The sequence below is a fragment of the Protobothrops mucrosquamatus genome, unplaced genomic scaffold, assembly GCF_001527695.2.
Source record: "Protobothrops mucrosquamatus isolate PMUCROS unplaced genomic scaffold, P.Mucros_1.0 scaffold7, whole genome shotgun sequence".
NCBI lineage: Eukaryota > Metazoa > Chordata > Lepidosauria > Squamata > Viperidae > Protobothrops > Protobothrops mucrosquamatus.
The window spans coordinates 2,741,494-2,763,468 of NW_015386394.1; the positions used below are offsets into that span (position 1 = coordinate 2,741,494).

The following is a 21,975-nucleotide window of genomic DNA, read 5'->3' on the forward strand; positions in this document are numbered from 1 at the left end:
GGGAGATCAATCCACCCACATTCTCCTTCTTCCCCATCTTCTAATTTGGGTGGGCAAGAATGTCATTTCATTTCACGTTATGTGGAGATAAAACAATTTCTTAGCAATACTGGTGGGAAATATGATTCAAGAGTAGTTTGTAGTGGAAGACACCAGTCAATAACAGTGAAATACATTTATATTGTACATAATTAATTGCAGATATCAAATTAATAATTAAATATAGTTGATCAGGACTGGAAGAGATATTAAAAAGATATCTATCTTTTAATATCTATATTATATCTATATTCAGTACAAGTCAGCTGGTGACTTTTCCTTTAATGTACATGTACGTTTGTGCTTTTGAGATATATATTCATCATTGGAATGTATAAATAGTGCTAAAAAGATAGATGAGAATAATTACGTATAGCTGAAACAAAAGTTTAAAGCGTTGATGTGGGTCTTTCATGTTCTTCCTAATTTATGCTCCCAGATTTAAATCACTGCTTAAATGAAATCTTAAATAATTCCTAGATTCCCTAGCCCTGCTGGTCTTCTGAATAAGCCCAATTTTTCAATTTTCAATAATCTTAATTGATCTTAGGTGCCCAACCATGTGACTTAAAATAGTTGTTGGATCTACTTAATATTTTTACTTGTTAGAATCAGAGAATGTTACAAACAATATAGAATTCAAGAACAGAATAACTTTGTGCACATCCAGATTTTATTTTCAATATCAGAACTGAACTGAGGTCATTATCACTTTTATCTAAGGCCCATTATTGGCTACCAATTTCTTTTCTTCATTTCTCCCACTTAATTCAGGTGAAAAAAATTCAGTGTTCCTATCATGAAGCTCTTAGCACCCCAGAAGCCCTTTTTCTGCTGATCTGTTTTATTTTAAGACACCGATATCCACTAACAGTTACTTGGGGTCAACTTTAAGTATAGTTCTTGGATCCTGTGTATCCAGATTGCATCCTAGCTCAAACTGGTCAAAGATTTTTGAGCCTTGTGATCACAGGTTTGGGCTCTTTTTTAAAGTGATTCCTTAAGTCCCAAAGTAATTCTCAGCTTCAAAGGAGTCCAAATTCTGACCGTGAATCCTCTAGAATTCCCCAAGATCTCTGCATGCAGAACTATTGGACTGGGGTATCTCAAGGGTTAGTGCAAAGGGGGAAGCCAGAGTTTTCATATACAGAGTTGAATGGAAATGGATATTATTTCATTTTGGTATCTCAGACTTTTTGGCTCATGCCTGCAAGCCAGGTAAGGCTATGCTATCATATAAAGGGGAAAGGAGATTTGTAGATAGAACCAGCATGGAGACTTGGACAAGACTATCAACAGGCTGTGGTCGAAAAAATCAAAGGGTTAACCACAATGGTGTGATTGTAACTGTTTCTATGTGCACCACCATGATGTGGCCATGTCTTGATATTCTAAAGCATATCTTGTAGGGGCTCCATAAGATATGGTTAAAACTAGGATAGGATAAATAGATCCTATGGAGATCTATTTAAGCAAATAATTCTTTGCATAAAAACCTATGTATCATAAATCCAAATGTCTCAAGTATCAGGTATAGAATTTGAAGTGTTCAAAATTTCAGCTTCTTTTTAAGCAAAGGTTAGTTTGGTTTGCCAAGAAGTCTCAATTGTAACTTACTGAATAAAACATTATTGATTGGGATGAAAGACTACATTAACTATAAACCATGATTGTGAATCATACTACAAGACACTAAGCCAAAACAAATCAAACCAAACCATATGGAGACTTGAGCTCAGGATGTGAACGCCGCTTATATTAATGTGTACATGGGAAGGCCAGTGATGAATCTCCTACTATATTTTTAAATGGAGGTGGGGAGGGAGCTGAAAACCACTGAATACTCATCTCATTTAAACTGATAGTAGGATCTTGATTGTATTATACAGAGTTCTAGGCTTCCTTCAGGTAGAAACTCATATAGGGTAAAGAGGACTTCCAGAAGATGATGTGCTGAGCAGCAGGCAATTTTTTTCTCTCACACACAAACAAACAGCTGATTTTGCTGCCAAAGCTGACTATTTGGCAGCTTTGCTCCTTAGAATTGAATGGGAAAAACTAGGAAGGACACACACAGACACACACACCTGCCCTGCCAAAAAAAAAAAATTAAAGAAAGAAACTCATACATGCTAAGATGCAATTCTTGCCAAAATATCTAAAAGGGCCAAGATTCCTCCCTGTCATATTACCAGACAGAAAAAAAGGAAAGAATGAATGAATGGAATACCAAGAGCTTTCTGTATAGAGCTTCAAGCCAGAACTGTGGACATCTTTGACATAGCTAAGGCTCCCTGCTTGTTGAGTGGTATTGCCGCAGAAGAGCATGTTGGAGCCTGCCCTACACTAAGCTACACATACCTCCTTGAAGCAGGGGCTGGTTCCCCTTGCCTTAAATGCCTGCAGCTTCACATCACAGCCCCCTCTCTTTCCCATGGGAGGGAGCAAGGTCATGAGCATTGGGCATTGTGGGTAAAATGCTTATGCAAATAGCCTAAGGTTGAGGTTTAACATTGTTTGCTTAGCCACTAGGCACCACTCCTTTTTCACAGAACCCAAGAGTCCAAGTCTCACCCTTTTGTAAGTCAGAAAACAACATATTCTATGGTCTTTCCCAAACTACCTTTGCTAATACCAAGGAAAGCAAAATAAGAAATTTTGTTTTTTTTCCTCTCTCTCTCTCTCTCTCTGCCTTACCTATTAGAGCTTCATTGCTACTGTTCTACGGAGTAACTTTTTATTTTTTTCTTTATTCTGTCCTTCATTAGGCAAAGTAGGAATATGGGCTGCTCATTACCAGCCTTTTGGTTCATTCTTCTTCACATTAGCTTGCACTCTTTCTGGGAGACCAAATTTAGCAAATTAAGCAGAGAGATAGACATGTACTTGCATATGTTCTAAGAATAGACTCTTTTTTCTTATATTACATTCTCTTTATTCTGTTCTCCTTTTCTCTCCCTGCCATTCAGATGGAATAAGGGAACTTGTTTTTCTGGCCCCACATACTCATTCCCCCCCTCCTATTTCTCCCCCCTCCAGCATTAGTGATGATGCATATTGCATGGGTTTAGTTTAGCCCAGGCTAGGGGGGAGGGGAGAAGAAAGGGAGGGGAGGTAGACCCAGTGTCAGTTTCAAAGGCAGGAGGGATTAGCTACCCTCCAAACCCAACCCCCCTGTGGTAGTTCTCTCCAGATGTTAATACATCTGGATCCCATTCCCCTGGCTCCTGTCAGCAGCTGGAGAATTTGTAGGCTTCATCAGCTGCCCTTGGGTTGGGGTAGAGCAGTGGGCAAAAAAGGTGCTTAATTAATCCCTTTTCCAGTGGCCAAGGCAGGTGCCACAGGAGGGTATGCTTTTGGACATAGTCTCTAACTTCATGTCCTGTTCAGCTTCTTGACTTGTGACTTCAACAGAAGAATATTCTTAACCTCTGGCACAAGAAAGATTTTTCAAAGAATCTATTCTTTCTGCAGCATCCTTTCTCTCACTAGTGCTCTCCCAGTTGTGTTCATCTTTAATGCCCTGTTGACTAGGTATATTGAGAGTTAAATGGTACCAATTGGGGGATTAAGAGTAAATTCCCTGGATGTTTTTTCCATACTGGAGGAGGGGAGAACTTTTAAAGTTCGAGTGTAATACCCAGCATCCTTGCCAGCATACTGAAAGCCACTTTTAGCTGGGGGGGGGAAGATGTTGGGGGGAGGAAACAGCACAGGAATTGTAATCTAACATACTTGGAGGCTGAAAGTTTAGTTAGATTATTATAAAAAGTAATTGGGTAGTGCTATGGAGTCTCTGAGCGCCAGTTTGATGTAATGGTTAAGACATTAGACTAGAAACTGGGAGCGCGTGAGTTCTAGTTCTGTCTTAGATACAAAGGTAGCTGGGTGCCTTTGAGCTAGTTACTTTCTTTCACTCCTAGGAAGGAAGCAATGGCAAACTACTCCCCAAAAAACTTGACAAGAAAACTGCAAGGACTTGTCCAGGCAGTTAGCAGGAGTCAACACTTACTCAAAGGCACATACACACACGAGACTCAGTGGGGAATATTTTTTTATAGCAATTGAGCCAGGAATCCAGTCAGTGCCAGGAATCCAACTTGTAAAAGATAGTTTCTTTAAATACTTCCAGCATATTTTTCAGCACCTTTTGAGCATTTCCATTTGTCTTGGCCCATTGTCTCATATGTGATTGTGGAATGTATTCTTTCTGAAAAGCCTATATTTCTGTCTCCTTTGGCTTTTCCAGATGCAGCAATTGTAACTTTCATGCTTTGGGCTGGAAGACAGTGGTTTTATAAAAGATGATAGTTGGAAAACATAACATTAATTCAGGGTTTCAGTGGGAACAAATATAGCCAGGTTTAACCTGGATCAAAATTGTGGTCATTTAAGTCTGGGACATATGAGCAATTTTAAAATAGCATGTTCCAGTTAAGAGTTTGCATACCAGTATCATTCAATGTAAAAGAATTTAATTTACATTAATTTTCATATGTATTCAAGATATAGGATCAACCTCCATCTGACCAACCTACTGAGATTTTTGTCTGCTAGATTTTATAAGTATATAGATTTTCTAGCCTGCTACATTTTGTAGAATATTAAAAATCTCTACAAGTTGATGTACTCTAGCTGTTGGTGCATATATGTCTCTTCTATACACACACACACCTTGCCATCAATTTATTTGGCTGAGGGAAATAGGAATTATAATCCAGCATATCTAGATGGCAAATGATTACAGGAGACTAGCGTAGGCAGGATGGTAGTTTAATGTTCTTTTCACTGAGAGGGTGTTGTTTCCCTCTTTTGCCAGATCCTATGAGTGACATCAAATTCTCAGCCAAGTCCATATTCTTTCACATCTTCCTATTGCCATCCCTTATCAACAGTGAGGCAATTTTTTACCTCTGGGTGAGGACCATTCTCTTTGCTATCTCAGCAGAGGCAAGGATGCAGCATGAGATTTGATGGGACCTGATAAGTCCCGTCTTTCAGACACATGAACAGCAAAGAGTCACAAGTGCCTGTAAGAGACACAGCAACAAAAAGACGGTCTTCGCAACACAGCCTGGCTTGCATCACCAAATATCCAAGCAAGACCCCACTCTGGGGGGTCATGAATAAAGCCCAGGATCTGCTTGACTGTGGCCGGAGGAAGGCTTGAACCACAGGTAATCCTCCTACCCACTTTTGTCCGTGTGCTTTTATTGAAACTTTCCTGAATCAATCTGGATTCCTTTTCTTTTGGGAGGGAAGCATATATAGTGCTTATTGGAATTTTCATCATTCAGAATGGCTTCAGATCCCACATGAACACAGTGCCTCTCATGAAAGCATGCATGAGTATTTTTAACCTTCTGAACCTAAAAAAAGGTGTTCCTTTAATGAACCAAGTTGTTCAAGGGTACATCTTTAACTCTTAAAACTTCTTTAATGAATAGCAAAGAGAACTATACTCATGTGAGGTCTGAAGATTTCTGAATCATTTCTGAAGTAGGCAGTGCCCTAGTGTTTATTAATGAAAAAAGAATTGGTGAGGGATGAAAAACTACTGATCTTTTTTTATGGGAATGATATAATTTACTGAAATCTGGCCAAGACTTAGGTTTATACAAGGGAGACTGGAAAGATCTTTCTTTAGTCTGTTTTATCTTGGAATTTAATACTTCTAGCACTTTGTACCTGGTTACTGACAATTATGAACTGGGGATACTGAGCTGTGTTTAATTCAATATTAGCTGACGGCCTGCTAATCTCGTGATTCCTTTGCTGATAACATCAGATTCTTTTATAAACTGAGTCCAGTCTGGACACCAAGAGGCACTTGCTGGAAAACATGATACACTGAAAGTTCCATTGTTCTCAGAGATTTTACATAAGAAGAAAAACAAATGTGCCAGATGGTAGGCCTCTGCATGAACTACCCATGCTTACTTTTGTCTGCAATGAGATGCTTTGATGGAATATCTGAGACATTGCATTCTGGGAAGAATTAAGATGGCTGCTGCAATTGTACCATTTGAAATCCTTTTAGATAAGGGTTTTCTCAATCCAAGAATGGAATTGGCCCAACTAGAAAAGTGGAGGATGGTGGAAAAGGAGAAGAAAGGGGATGAGACCTCAGAGTTGATGATCAATGTCAATTTATTGTTGCTTTCTTTTTTCTGCATAGGTCCCCGCTGTGCAGAGTGATGCTTATTCTGTTCCATGTCATGGTCACCCCATTGCTCTGTGTCATCCAGGCTGCCCCCCTTCCCAATACCTATATCCTCCTTAACACCACTGATACTCTCTGGGCTGAGACTCCCCTGAGGGATTGGGACCTCTTCTCTCCACGTGTCACTCTATCTAACCAAGCTCCTGAAGAGCCCCCCTTGCTTTTCCTCATGGAGGACTCCAATACCCAACCTGGACAAGCTGCTAATAGAACATTCAAGTCCAAACGGTCATTGGAAGGGTCCCTACGCCGGGGAGAAATGTCTGTATGTGACAGTGTTAACGTGTGGGTGACAGACAAACGGACAGCTGTCGACATCCGTGGCAAAACGGTGACAGTGTTGTCTGAGGTCCAGACACTTACAGGCCCCCTTAGGCAGTATTTCTTTGAGACCAAGTGTAATCCAGCTGGTGGAACTGTGGGTGGCTGCCGGGGTGTTGATCGACGCCATTGGATCTCTGAGTGCAAGGCTAAACAGTCTTACGTGAGGGCTCTGACTATGGATTCTGACAAGATTGTTGGCTGGCGCTGGATCCGGATTGACACTTCCTGTGTCTGCACCCTACTCACACGCACTGGCCGGACGTAGAAAAGAAAGGGGCATAGTCCGTGACCTCATTTTGGCCAATCAAAGCATGGCCAGCTCTCTAGTATGTTCAGTCATGGATTGGAATGATTCCTAAATTTAACTCAGCTTTCATTGGCCTGTGTGTGTGTGTGTGTGTGTGTGTGTGTGTGTGTGTGTTTGCACATACATGTGTCTGTGTTGAGAAAAGAAGAGGGTGGTCTCTAGTGACTAACAGCTTCTGGGCTAAACTGCTGATTCCATTTGTCCTGCAGCAAAACTAAGGGGGAAGTACATCATTATGGCCATAAGCTCTGGGCTTTTGCTGCCTAAGTGAAAGAATGTTTTTTCTTGTTAAATGGGCTGGAAGAGGAACTTTAAAGTCCTACTTGGGGAAAGTTATGGCTGGAGGGCTGCATTATCCATGCAAATTGGTGGGTAGTGCAGAAGAGATTAGTGGGTCTTTTGCAGTCAAGAGGATCTCAGTGATCACTGCTTGTGATCTAGGCATGAGTATCAAGGTCCTTCTTTTCTACAGTCCTCACTACCTCCGCCCCCCCCCCCAATGTTTTTCCTTCTGTGCACTCTACTAGTTCAGGGTTTTTCAAAATGTCTACCCTCGGGGAACATTTCCCATTTCCACACATCTGCCAAGGATTCCCTGCACGATTTAAAAAGTTCTTTTAGGGCATGTTTGAAAGTGCATTGTCTGTACATGTGTGGCCAGCAGCCACACCTGCTGGGCCTCACCTCTATTCTGTGCACACAGCCTAGAACTTTAGAGAGTGCATTGGAAAGAAAATTAAGTAGTTGTGGGAGGTTCGTCCACCTTTACCAAACTGTGTCTTGAAAAAACATCTGATTCACCACTGAAGGCCTTTGGAATAGTTTTAAGAGCAGTTTCTGAGGCGGAAAATGTTCACTTCCGGAATTCCCTTTTTTTTTTCTAGTTTGCCCCTCTCTTCTTATTTATTGCCTCACCTCCAGTTAAGAGTCTGTGATCCAATCATGCCATGTTATTAACTTATTTGTGTGCATTTATACTCTGTGGGAAAATCATTTCTAGGGGTGTGTGTGGGTGTCTGGGGGTGTGTGTGGGGGTGTGTGTGCGTGTGTGCATTGGAGGGATTAAAAACAAAGTTCTTAACTTCCTTTCCATTGTTATGAATATTTACTTTTGGGAGCTGGGGGTGGCTGGATGGGGAAGCAGAGGAAGCCAGTACTCAAGAAAGCAAAACTTGGATTGCATCCAGTCCATCCTAACACCCCAGCTCAGCCTTTCTAATATTTTTGGTTATTAAGACATTTGAAGTGCCCATAGAACAGGCTCTCCACCTGAGCCACTGATTGCTCTGTGACCTTTAATGCCACCTGGAGGCTGAAAATAACACTGCAGAGTCCTAATCAGAGGTCAAGTCTTCTTCATGAACACATTCATGGAATTTTCTTAGAAACGATACAGAAGCAATTTGCCATTGCCACTCTGAATTGCTTTCAACTTTTCAGTCTAACCCATATTTCTCAACTTAAGTAACTTTCAGATGTATGGACTTCAACTGGGGAATTCTGGGAGTTGAAGTCCACACATCTGAACGTCACTGAGGTTGAGAAACACTGGTATAGACACTACCCTGGGATTTCTTGAAGTTTCCCATCAAAGTACTATCCAGACTCAACCCTACTTAGCTTCTGAAACTAGAGAAGATCAACCAGATGCTTCCCTCAAAGGTAAAAAACCTTCCTCCATACAGGTGCTATATTTAACATTTTGGGGTGAGGGAGGCTGACAGCTGCGCATATTCTGTCAGAACTATCAATTTTCACTAATCATTGTCAGATGATGTACAAAAACATATAATTTGGATGTTGCAGGCGGCCCACTCTGGTTTAGGTATGGATATTTTTAGTATTAAGAGCCTGCTGCGGGCTAAAACCAACATTACCAAACTTCAAAGAAATGACATATGAATTTATGCCCAGTATTAATCTGACTATATACTGCAGCAATAGATTATTGCTTAATCTTGCCAAGTTTGAAGAACTCTTGAAACTATCAAAGGAAAACACTTCAACAAACACAATGTGCTAAACATACATAATACTATACTGAGATACTAGAGATTTTGACCTTTTGTTTGTATCAAATAGTTGTGAACAGAAAAACTTAATGCAAGTGTCAACTATGGCCCTTTCAATGTCATTTGGGTTAAAAGGGAGAAGCTGAATAGGAATAGGAAAGAAAACAGTGAGAAGAAGAGGATACACTTAATGGACAAAACTGGAGGAAAGTATAACCTAATGGCTGAAGGTAAACATGTATATTATTAATGTTAAAAAGGATCTCAGGGTACAAGATTGGTGGTACTGTAGACATTTGGTTTAGAAAGGCTTAATAAAAATTCCTTTCTTAATACTACTGGGGATAAGTGTGGATCATTATATATGTTATATAGGCAGAATAGCATCTCCATGAAGAAGAAGCAGCTCAGCTCTGGCAAGCTCAGAAAATACCCCAAACTTTGCAAATACTTGAGGAAAATAAAATTTACAAGGGAAAGAAAAACATCCAATAAGATGGAGGCACCCCTATAGAAAAGATAAAATGAACTAATTTAAAAAGGACAAGTCTAGTTCTAACAGAGATGTCACATTTCTTTGTAATGCAGTTCCTCTTTATTGTAGATCTGAAGAGTATCCCAAAATTGAGCACTTGGCACTCACTTTGGAATTATAAGAATTATAAGAATGTTTGCTTATATTGCTTAATAGAACTAGATATACAGTAGGTAGTCTTTGACCATAATGCAACCTGCTCATTATAGTTTTAAGTTATGATGGTTGTAAAGTGGATCAACACTTGGACTGGACCCATTTTTATGAACAGCGTTAAGTGACTCCATTATTTGCTATGATCTATTTTTGCTGAAAAGTGGGAGTAACTTATAGTTTTCACAAAAAGTCTTAATTTGTGATCATATAACGGCAGGATGCTGAAAACCACCATAAATGTGGGTCAGTCCCTAACACTTGAAATGCAGTCACATGACCACATGGAGGGAGTGGCTGTCAGAACTTTGGAACTAGATTACAGTATTAGTATTGCTTGGGTGGTCCCTTGTAACTTTAAATGGCTGCTATGTGACTGGTTGTAAGTTGAGGATTACTGTAGTCTTTGCAAAATAATTGCAAAACCATCATTCTTTGACCTGAAATCTTTTCAGGCAGTTACATATATTTGCTCCTTAAGGAACCTTTCCTTATAGAAAAGTGAATAATTGGGTTTTTGAGTTGGCTCTCCCCCCAATACTATGCAGACTAGAATAGGAAATTTAATTTTTGGAAAATCTGGGAAGTCAGAACTGTTTTATGCTGATACCATTTTTGCCTACTCAGCTCCCCAATATTGTTCAAGGCATTTACCAGCTCGACCTTGCCAATTTTGTCCTCATAGAGCTCTAAATAGAGTTGCTGCTGTCAATATGCACAACGTCACCACTTTTCAGTATTCTTGGATATCACTGTTTTCTTGCAGTTTCATTTGAGTCTGACATTGTTTTCCCCTGATGCTTTAAAATGGTAATCCTGACTATTTTAGGCCAGGGATAGGCTGCTTCTGGCCTGAAGTCAAGCCTCATTTATGTGGAAAATGGTCCAGTTTAGTTTTAGAGGTATTGGCTATTGTAATGATAGGCAATCTGATGTTTTTCAGATGTGATTAGGACTATAATTCCCAGAAGCCCTCACCATTATACATGTTGGGTAGGTATAATGGAAAGTGTAATCCGAATGTCATGGTTCTGATAGATCAGGCATGTCAAACTGCCGGCCCATGGGCCGGATGTGTCACGTCAAAACCACGTCCATCCCATTGCCGGCAATGGGGGAAAAGTTGCAATATGTCGCACAATGTTACGTGACATCGTGAGTTTGACATGCCTGCGATAGATGAAACCCATCAAAAGAACTTCAAGACAAGAATTCTTCCTTAAAGAACATTTTTTTTCAGGAAACGTTTCGGCACTACATAGTTGAACCCAAAACTAGTTTCCCTTCCCCCAGATACAAAGTAACAAATTGCAATTCCCACCCCTAATAAGCAGTCATAAATCATGTTCTCCAATTAGCCTGAAACATGGGCTTTCTCCCCAGCTCCTCAGCCCACCAAAACGTTATCAATTCATCCTTGGGTTCCCACAAAGCAGCATTTATTATTATGACTAGCTAAGCTTAAGCACTCATCCCAATCCCCCCCCCTTCTGCACCTGATTTCTAAATAGAAGAAAATGCATGTTAAAAGCAAAGAGAAAATGGCTGTGATTTTCATCAGTTGTCAGAGCGGGAAACATCCAATGTTTACAGCGTTGAAATCCCCCCCCCTTTAGAAAAAGGATTAATCCTGCAATTCAAACAAAATCATAGGTTAGGGGTTGCCTCTCGGTTTATTAGGGTGCTTTTCATAGAATTTACTAATGAACCTGTCAGCTTTTACGCCACTAGATTTTACCCAAGTGGCTTCAGATAGCAGGTACCCTTTCCACTGCATTAAGTACTGTAACTTTCCCTTGAAAATCTAGAATTAAGAATACGCTTCACTTCATAATGGATCTGTCCAGCTACCACCAAAGGGCCAGGTGCCTTTTTAAGGGGAGGTTGTAAGGTAGAACTCCGAAAGGGTTTCAGTAGGCTACAATGGAACACAGGGTGGACTTTCTTTAAGAGTCTGGGAAGCTTTAACTCCACCGTAACTGGGTTTATGATTTTTACGATGGGGAAGGGACCTAGATACTTTGGTCCCAACTTCTTACTAGGCAACATGAGTCATAAATATTTTGTGGATAAGTAAATTTTCCCCCAACCTGAAATGACCTTTGGGGAGCCCTCTTTTTATCCACTTGTTTTTTATATGTCTCGGAAGCCTTATTCAGAGTGATTTTCATTTTGTCCCAAACCTCCTCCCACCCTTTCACCCACTAGTCAAGCGTTTGGGAAATAGAGGGTCCCTGAGGATATTTGGGTATAGGGTTGAATTCTTTTCCTGTGGCAATTTTAAAAGGCATAAAACTGGTGCTGCTGTGAACAGAGTTATTGTAAGCCACCTCTGCGAAAGGGAGGTCAGTCCAGTTCGTTTGTTGATGATCCACATAGCATCTAAGGTATTGCTCCACCATTGAGTTCGCTTTTTCAGCCGCCCATTCGTAGACAGGTGAAAAGCCGACGACAGTCCTTGCAATGAGCCAATTAACTTGAGGAAACTCCTCCAAAACGTAGCCGTAAATTGCACCCCTCTGTCCGAGATTATCCGTTTTGCAGTTTGTAAATGTGCTTAAGAAACATTTTAGTCAGTCTCTGGGGTGATGGAAGTCCTTTGCAGGCAATGAAATGAGCCTGCTTCGAAAAAAGACCAATTACAGTCCAAATCACTGTATTTCTTCTACTTTCAGGTAACTCAACTATAAAATCCATAGCTATTTCTTCTCATGGCTGGGAAGGGTCTGCAACCGGTTGCAATAGTCCAGGGGCTTCCCCGAAATTCTCTGTATGGTGGCACATACAACACAGCTTTTGACATAGTTCTCTACGTCCCGTTTCAAACCTGGCCACCAAAACTGTCGAGAACCAGATGCAGTGTTTTCAAATAGCCAAAGTGCCCAGCTTGTTTCACATCGTGACTGTACTTGAGAGCGTTGAGGTGGAGGGTTTGGGGCAAATACAGGTTCCCCCCTTTGTAAGCCAATCCATCCCTGCACATCAAGGAGGTTTGATTGTCTTTGAACCATCGATCGTTGAAGAGTTCCTGTTTTAATTTTCTCGTCCCAGGGTCATCAGGATGTGGGACTCTTCGTGACATTAGCTGAGATGCAGCTTGTGGTGTAGATATGCTCGCTTCATTGACCTCTTCACACTGGCTTTTGTACTGAGGCAATCTGGATAGAGCATCTGCTAAAAAGTTTTTTCCCCCTGGTATGTATTTCAGGGTGAAGTTAAATCAGTTAAAATACTGCGCCCCCCGTACTTGCTTCGGGAATAGCTTGCGAGGAGTTTTCAATGCCTCTTGAGTTTTTGTGATCAGTCCATACTTCATGTCATGCTTCCATCCGAGCCTGACTCTGAGGACGACATGGAGTTCCCTGTTGAGGCCCAGGAGGGGGTGTCTGTGGCTTTGGAGGACTGTGGGGAGGGGCAGGCTGAAGCAGGCCAGGGCCCTTCAAGTTTGGAACAGGGAAGGCAGAGTTCAGGCGAGGAGCAAGGCCCCTCCCCACCAGATCCCAGAGCAAGGAGAGCAGAGAGGAGGAGGGAACAACGGAGGCAGGCTCACTTGCTCGGGAGGAGACCGTCACGTCCCACTCCACAAGGCACACCTGGGGAGTAGGATTTAAGGAGATGCTGTGGGGTGGGGCATTTGCTGGGAACAAACGTGAACTCTTGTGATAGTGTGCTCTTGTACCTGGACACTTTGTATTTTGGACCAAGTTTGCTTCCTGCTGATTTCTCCTTGCTGTCTGAGGTGTGCAGTTTGCAGTTCACAGGCAAGCTGGGAGTTGAAAGGATTATACGTTTGCTTGTTATCTGTTTTACTTTAAAGAACCGTGTAAACTTCCCTGACTGTTTTATTGAACTTGTGTCAGCATATGTGGGGGCTGTTGGGTGAACGTTGGCAGTGCTTACAAAGACAATTGTTCTGACCAGCTAATTGCTTTGCCTCTGTTCAGGGCCCTGGGTCATCACACTTCAAAAGGAACCTTGCTCCGTTCTAGGTAGTGCCTCCAGTTTAACAAGCCCAACAAATTGCGAAGGCTTCCTTCTCCCAAACTGCCCTTCTTCTCTCACAGTCTGTGAACATTTTTGAGGTGTAGGCACAGGACTGCAGGACCCCCTCATGGTTCTTTTGCAATAGTACAGCTCCAAAGGCCACGTCGCTGGCATTGGCTTGAACCACAAAGGTCTTCCCTGGGCAGAGGTGCTTGACCGCAAATAGTCTTTTCAGATTCTTGAAAGCAGTTTGACAGTTCATAGTCCATGTCAGCAGCTGGCCCGGTTGCGGCTTCCCCCCATCTTTGCCGGTATTTAACAAATTCATGAGCGGTAAAGCAATTTCGGCAAACAAGGGGATGAATTGTCGGTAAAAGTTGGCGAACCCCAGAAAGCTTTGAAGCTGTTTGTGAGTCTTTGGGGGTTGCCATTTGATTACGGCTTTCACCTTGCCAGGGTCCATTTCAATACCCTCACTGGAAATTCTATAGCCTAGATAATCCAGTCGGGTTTGATGGAACTCACACTTTGACAGTTTAACATATAGCTTGGCATTCAACAATTTCTTCAACACTTCTCGCACTAGCTTCACCTGGTCACCCATATTCATGCTGTATATCAGGATGTCATCAAGATAAACCAAAAACCCCTTGTACAAATGATCATGTAGCACTTAGTTGATCAGCTGCATGGGACAGTTGAAAACAGTCTTCCATTCATCTCCTTTTCTTATTCTTACTCAGAAATATGCCTCCCTTAGGTCTAATTTAGTGAAGATGCTCTCCTTTGCTAGATGGGTTAGTAGATCCTTCAGGAGGGGGAGGGGGTACTTGTTCTCTATGCTCACAGCATTTAACCCTTTATAGTCCATGCAGAGACGAAGTGACCTGTCTTTTTTCTCTTTAAATAACACCGAAGCCCCCACTTGAGATTTGGCCGGCTCAATGAATCATCTTGCTAGGTTTTTGTTCACATATTGCTGCAGCTCATCCATTTCGAGGGGGGGTCATGGCATACATTCTCGGCTTTGGGAGTTTAGCTCCCAGTAATAGTTCTATGGCGCAGTCATTGGGCCAATGGAGTGGCAGAACGTTGCACTCTTTCTCGCTAAACACCTCCCGGTATTCGCTGGGGATGAGTGGTTCTCCTGGCTGGGGCATGGTGGCTATCTTTGCTAACTCGGTGGATGGCGTAGACCCTCCAGTAACATTGGCTGAATCAAGAGGGGGTTTGAGCCCTATGGGTGATCTCACAGTCCTAATTCCCTTTCCCCACCAAATAAAAGGTTTCCATTTGTCTAACCAGGCTAGACCTAAAATCACAGCATCAGTCATCTTTGGAGCCACCATGAAACAAATGAACTCCAAATGTTCACCTATTTCTAAGCATATAGGCTCTGTCAGTTGTGTGATTAAAGTTCCTCCCATTAGAGAGCCATCTGCTTGTTCAAATCTCACTGGCTTGGAAAGCAATCTCACCCGTATACCCATCTTAAGGGCAAGTGGCAAGCTGATAATGCACTGGGAACACCCCGAGTCCACTAGCACTCTCAAATCCACTTGTACCCCTGTCTTAGAGACTATGAGTTTGGCTGCGAGAGAAAAAGGTGGAACGGGTCGACTTACTATTGGGTCGTTCTCCCCTTCGTTGTCACTGTTGTAGGAGGGCAGAGCGGTGGCAGGTCCAGCTTGGGCCTCGGCACTTTCCTGTGTGGGCAACATGACTAGGTAACGGGTTCTTGCATGATCTAGTTCGATTTCTCTTTCGCCGGCTGTTGGGCTGTTTTCTTTCCCATTGGCGGCCCGGATCTACTTCCCTGTTGGGGGTATGGGATCTGGCAATTTGCCGGTCGGTGCCTCTGCTGTTCACACCTGAAGCATTTGATTGGTAGACCGGCAGGTGGTTTGGGGGATCCTGCGGCCGCGGTGGCTGGGGACTTTCGAGGAGGAGGCCACCTGGTCTGCTCTGGTTTCAGCCCGGCTTCCTGAGGTGGTAGCTTCTTGTAACGAGCTAGTTTGACGTCCAATCTTACTGCCGCCTGATACACTCCTGTAATTGATTAGGGACAGCCCGATAGACGCAGGCCTGGGAAAGGTGACCATCTACCCCCTCCATGAAGTGATGCACTAGGGACTGCTTGGGCCACCTTTCTATCCGACCTGCTACTTTGCGAAACTCTCGTGCATAGTCCAATGCAGGTCTACCATCTTGCTTTATCTTGTGATTTTGTTTCTCTGCTTTGAGGGCTATGGATGGGTCCTCAGATCTGGCTCTTAATCCAAGGAGGAAGAGATGGAGATTTACCAGTTCAGGTGCTTGCTCGTTGTACAGATTGCTTAGCCATTCAAGACTCTTCCCCTTCCAGATTGGCCGCGACAATGTCGACCATAGCAGCTGGATTTGGGTAGAAATGGGCATTGCGATTCATGTGGGAACATACTTGATTGAGGAAGAAGATCAGCTTCTCCGGGTCGCCATCAAAAGTAGCTCTAAGGCCGCCATGGAGGAACTGAGTGAGACCTTACCTTCTTTCTATCCCAAGGTGTTTTTTTTCTGTAAAAAGCTTTTTGAAACTGCTTCCCCCTGCGAGGAGAGAGGGAAGGGAACGTTTTTTTCCCCACCCTCTAAAATGGCGGCGTCTGACTACATAGGGAAATAAAGCCCTGAAATTATAATTAAATAATTGGATCTGCATTTTTTTCATATTTGGCGATCCAAAAAGTTCCTATCTTTACGGGGACTTGCTATCTTACCTACTTGGAAAAAAAAAGACAAAAAAGAACTTAAATTGGATAAAAAACCTAGCCTTTTTGAAAAGGATTTTAAATGCCATCGGGGACATCTTGTGGTGAAACTTGGTACAGCAAGGGAATATCTTTGACAAAGAGAACTTTTTACAACCTAGAGCAGTGGTTCTCAACCTGTGGGTCGGGACCCCATTTGGGGTCGATCGACCATTTCACGGGGGTTGCCAAGCAAGGCTGTCCGCCATTTTTTTTGTCCGCCATTTTTTTGTCCGCCATTTTTTCCCCTTTTCCGGCGGGTGCCTTACCTCCCTTGGGCTGGGCCAGCTGGTGGTCGGCCTGCTTCGTCTCTGCTGCTTGCCAGCTACACCTCGGCCGGCACAGGGGGCAGAACCACACATGCGCAGTGCTCCCGGGCAGGGAAAGTCCTCGACTTACGACCGGTTGGGTAGTCCTCGACTTACGACCGGTTTAGTCCTCGACTTACGACCGGTTTAGTCCTCAACTTACGACCGGTTTAGTCCTCAACTTACAACCGGTTGGGGTCGTGGCATTAAAAAGGTTGAGAACCACTGACCTAGAGCTGTCCTTGGTATTATCTAAAGATAAAAAGTTGAAACAGCTGGGAGGTGAAATTGGCTTTTAAGAACTGTGGAGCTGAATATGTACTGACTCTTGTTTTAAAAACTAGCCTCCTCTAAAGGACTATCTACAATTACCCCAGAAATGGAGGGGGACCAGCAACAAACCTCGATTGATTATAAATTTATACTTGAAAAAATTCTTGAAGCTACTGAGATAATTAAATCCAGACTGAAAGATGGAAGCGCTAGCCTGAATCTACAAACTGAAACCCAGATTCCAACTAAAAACTCACAACTCAGAAAACAACAGAAGCGGAAGAAATCAACACCAAGACAGAGGACTTTAAAGAACAACAACAATACATTGACAACTCTGATAACCAAATCCTGATTGCAATTAAAGAACCTATAACAAAAATAACAGAAACGGAAGAAGCTAACACTAAAACAGACAATGCTAAAGACCAACAAAGACAGCATATTGAAAACCTAGATAACCAAACAATAACCATAAAACTGGACATGACTCTTTACTTAAATCAGAAGAAATCTGAGGAAGAAGAAGACGAGACCGAATTGAAGATAAGGACACTAAAGCAAATATGGAGATCTGAACCACCAGGGCAGCAACTTAATGATTATAAATGGACCAGTTCTTGTGGAAAATTGATGATCAGATGGTCTCCTTTGATTCAAGTAACATGTGCCAGAATGAAGGGAATTCCATTTGATAACCTAAAGGCATTGGTATGGAAACCTGGCTGGCATAAAAAAAAGCCAGAGTTAGATTTAAAAATGGGGCCTTTTGATTTACTAGAGAGATTCTAAGGTTTCAACTAATGGGCTAAAGGGAAACTTTGAGATGAAGGGAAATAAGATTATTAGTTTTAAATATTGTTGGGAAATGATAAAAAATAAGGGATCAATTGACTTAATAATTAGGATTTAAATTTATAAGGGAAATGGAAATTAAATAGACATAAAGGCTACTCTATTAGTAAGTGGTGATGTACTAGGATGAGAAGTAGAAAATGTTTATGAAATAAAATAAGAATATATTTAAGTAAGTAATATATGTATTTTAGATATTATAACTTTTGTGTAACGAAATAAAGGAAATTTGGGTTACCAGAAATTTAAATACTATGGATCTTAAAGGTTAAATTGGAACGTTGTAATTAAAAATTAAGAATTAGGTAAAACTTAAAAACAGGATACGGATATGTATAAGCAAAAAATGGATTGACAAATGCTTTAACTGAATTTGTTACGGTTAGAAATTTACTAGTTTTAGTATGATATACCAAATGTTAAGGGAAATAGAGAAGGAATGTAACCTGAGATATGTACAAATTTTTTTGTTATTGAATCATTGATTACCCAGTCACCACGTTGCTTTCTAAATACTGGGATGTTAAACTGGAAAACTAATAAAATTTATTATAAAAAAAAGTAGCTCTAAGGGGAGGCTGCATTCCCAACAACGGTTGGCCTCCCTGCTGGGCTGCTGCACTCCCAGCAGCTGCTGACCTCCCAACAGTGGCTGCAGCATTCCCAATTGCTGCAAATCCCACAGTGGCTGCTGCACGTTCAGGGGTTGTTGCCACCACCACTGCTGCTGCGCTTCCAACGGCTGCTGACCTCCCGGCACCGGCAGCTGCGGCATCCCCAGTTGCTGCAGTCCTCCCATTAGCTGTTGTGCATTCACAGGGTGCTGCCTGCCCCATTGCTGCTGCATCCCAAATGGTTGTGGAGCCCCGGTGGTGGCTATAGCACCCCCAAGTGCTGCAGGCCCCCCAACAGCTGCAGCGCCCCAACCTGTTGCTGCCTGGCCAACAGGCTGCACAGCTTTTGAATTAAATCTCGTTGGACACTCACATTCGGGTCTTCCCCTTGCGCAGGCCTCGGGCGGCACCAACAATGATGCATAGGGCTGTGTGACTGATAGTAGTGATGGTCAGGGTACCTGTGACGATCTGGACTCTGACTGCCCCAGTGGTGGCTCGGGCTTCGGTAGTGGATCTGTTTGTCGTGGCTGTCATCGTAATCCTGTCGCCTGGAGTCTTCACGCTGGTGGTGCCTGTCGAGGGATCGCAATAACCTACACCATCGGGGGCTTCTCCTGTGGCTGGGGCTCTTGCGTCATGAGCAGCGCTCCGCAGTCCTGTAGGAACGGTGACACCTCGGACTGCCAAGTCTAGAGTGGTGGCCGGGACTCTCCTTCCTCGCAGGGCTGGAGGTCAACACTGGTCGCTTTGAAGACAGCGAAGCCACCTGCAATCCATCAGTGGGGTTGGGGCTTCTCTTAGGCACAGATTGGCGTCGGCTCCGCCAGTCATCGTACTCACTTGCATGTGAAGAGTGAGAAAGTTGTTCCCCACTCCTCACCTCCAGCCTTTCAAATCTCTCCATCAACTTTTCCAATGATTGACTACGGATTGTGGACAGGAAACTTCCATTCGCCAATCTTTTGGTTCCTTGACGGTCCGGAGAGCGCAATCCTCGAGGGGCCCCTGCTTGCAAGTCAGCTTTGGATGCTTTTGAAGAACTAGTCTTCAGCAGGGTTGCCTCGAGGTGCTTGGAGTCTCTGTTGGGCAGGGTCCACTCCGATGACCAGATCAGGTCTCGCGTCTTTGGCCTTGCTCCCTGCTGTAAAACATCAAAAGTTCCTTTCTCCTCCGGTGCACTGGCTTGTGCTCCCTCCACTGAGGAAGCAGCCATGGCCGGGGTGCTTGTTACAGGTGCTTCTTCCATCTCCATGCTGAGATCTTCCTTGAGTCTTTGTCAGCCTACCCCTCGACTTAGGAAAGGTGACTGGAGCTAAGGACCCCAGGATGGTCAGGATAGAAGGTAGTTTTGGGTTCATGTCATGGTTCTGATAGATGAAACCCATCAAAAGAACTGCAAGACAAGCATTCTTCCTTAAAGAACATTTTATTCAGGAAACAACATATCGGCATTACATAGTTGAACCCAAAACTAGTTTCCCTTCCCCCAGATACAAAGTAACAAATTGCAATTCCCACCCCCCAATAAGCAGTCATAAATCACATTCTCCAATTAGCCTGAAACATGGGCTTTCTCCCCAACTCCTCAGCCCCCCAAAACGTTATCAATTCATCCTTGGGTTCCCACAAAGCAGCATTTATTATTATGATTAGCTAAGCTTAGGCATTCATCCCAACCCCTCTTCTGCACCTGATTTCTAAATAGAAGAAAAAGCATGTTAAAAGCAAAGAGAAAATGATTGCGATTTTCATCAGTTGTCGGAGCGGGAAACATCCAATATTTACAGCATTGAAACTGAAATCCAAAAGACAGCAAGTGATCTACCTCTACATTATTAGACTGAAGATCTTGAGAAGGTTCTGTTGAAGTAATTCAGCTATGCTAAGCTAAATGGAGAAGAGGAAGCTAACATAGGCAGTGAAAATGACACATTTCTTTACAACCAAGAGTTCTTCATCCAGATGGTTCTACTTCCCACTCTTCTTTGCAAGGATGGCTGTGTTGATGGGACTGCCAGTCCAATATTTCTGAAGGATGCCTCACTGAGGGATACTAAGCTAGACCAAACTGATGGAAGTTTTTTCCTACGTTCATTTTTCTTTTTTTCTTCAGAAAACTTCACTTTGCTTATAATGTACCTAGCCATGGTTGCCTCCTTAGCTTTATGCCATCCATGCCATGCTATTTTATAATCTCAAGCACTTCCCCAGCACCATGGATATTCCTTTCACTGAGAGTCCACTCAGAGATTGGGAAATCACTTCACCATATGTTATTCTTTCTACACACAAACCCAGAATCTGACATGCATCCAGCAACTGTAGTGCCCAGAAAAACATCAAGTATGAGAGGAGTTGGGTGACAGGTAAGATTGAGATTTTGGATATCAGACTTCAAATTCTGCTTTCCACAATCCAAATATCTGAGGGAAGGGGACTTCAGAAAGCAGTATTTCTACATAACAAATTGCAGTACAAGATCAAGAGGCTACTGGGATCAACACTATTGGAACTCTACCTGCATATCTGAGGACACTCACTATGGATAAGAGTCACATAGTAGGATGGTGCTAAATCAGGCTGGATGTTTCATGTATAGTATATGCACTATCAACCCTGCCTGTTCATATAGCAATAGCACTTAGACTTATATACCACTTCATAGTGCTTTTCAGCCCTCTCTAAGCAGTTTACAGTCAGCAAATTGCTCCCAACAATCTGGGTCCTCATTTTACCTACCTTGGAAGGATGTAAGGCTAAGTCAATCTTGGGCCGTTCAGAGTCAAACTCCTGGAGTGAGCAGTGAGTTAGCCTGCAGTACTGCATTTTAGCCACTGCACCAGTAGTATACAGAGCGATTAGGAGGAACAACAGTAGGAAGTAATATGGGTTCAATTTAGATAATCAAATCACAACTCCCCCTTCACACTATACAGCATAAAACATACTTAGCCAAAGATAAATATCATGCCAAGCTGCAATCTGGGCTCTAATCAACAAAGGGCATAATCGGATCGTAATTTCTACTGGAAGGGAAACAGTTGCACTGCTATAATCTTAATTCATTCTTTCCAGTATTTTTTTCTGTGCATCCAGATCTCTAGTTTATTCAGAATTTTTCTGCATTAATGAATTCATTCATTCATTCATTCATTATGCCTTCCTACAAAGTGACTCTGGACACTTTGCCTTATGGATTTGCAAACATCTTTTAGACATTGAAAAATGAGATACTGTACTACATTTAATTTCTCACAAAACATCCTTTAATACAGGGGTCCCCAACCCCCGGTCCATGGATTGGTACTGGTCTGTGGCCTAATAGAAATTGGGCCATGCAAGTGACAAGGTAGCGAGCAAAGCTTCAATACACATGCACAGTATGTAGGTTGTGCGCAAAACCATCCCCCCTCCACTGCGTGGAAAGATTGTTTTTCATGAAACTGGTTCCTGGTGCCAGAAATGTTGGGAACCGCTACTTTAATATATTCTTATGGCCTTCCTTGATCCATTTTTGTTGCTAATACAGCTATTTTCCTTTTGTTCAATTGTGTCCAATTTT

At 42.6% G+C, this 21,975-nt stretch overlaps 1 protein-coding gene across 1 annotated transcript; it reads left to right on the plus strand.

The window, feature by feature from the left end:
- Positions 1-5,187: 5,187 nt before the first annotated feature.
- Positions 5,188-6,941, plus strand: NTF4 (neurotrophin 4). Its single transcript, XM_015810213.1, has 2 exons — positions 5,188-5,216; positions 6,218-6,941. Exon 2 carries the CDS (start codon positions 6,237-6,239, stop codon positions 6,849-6,851), a length of 615 nt encoding a protein of 204 aa, XP_015665699.1. The 5' UTR covers positions 5,188-5,216; positions 6,218-6,236; the 3' UTR covers positions 6,852-6,941.
- The last annotated feature ends 15,034 nt before the right edge of the window (positions 6,942-21,975 follow it).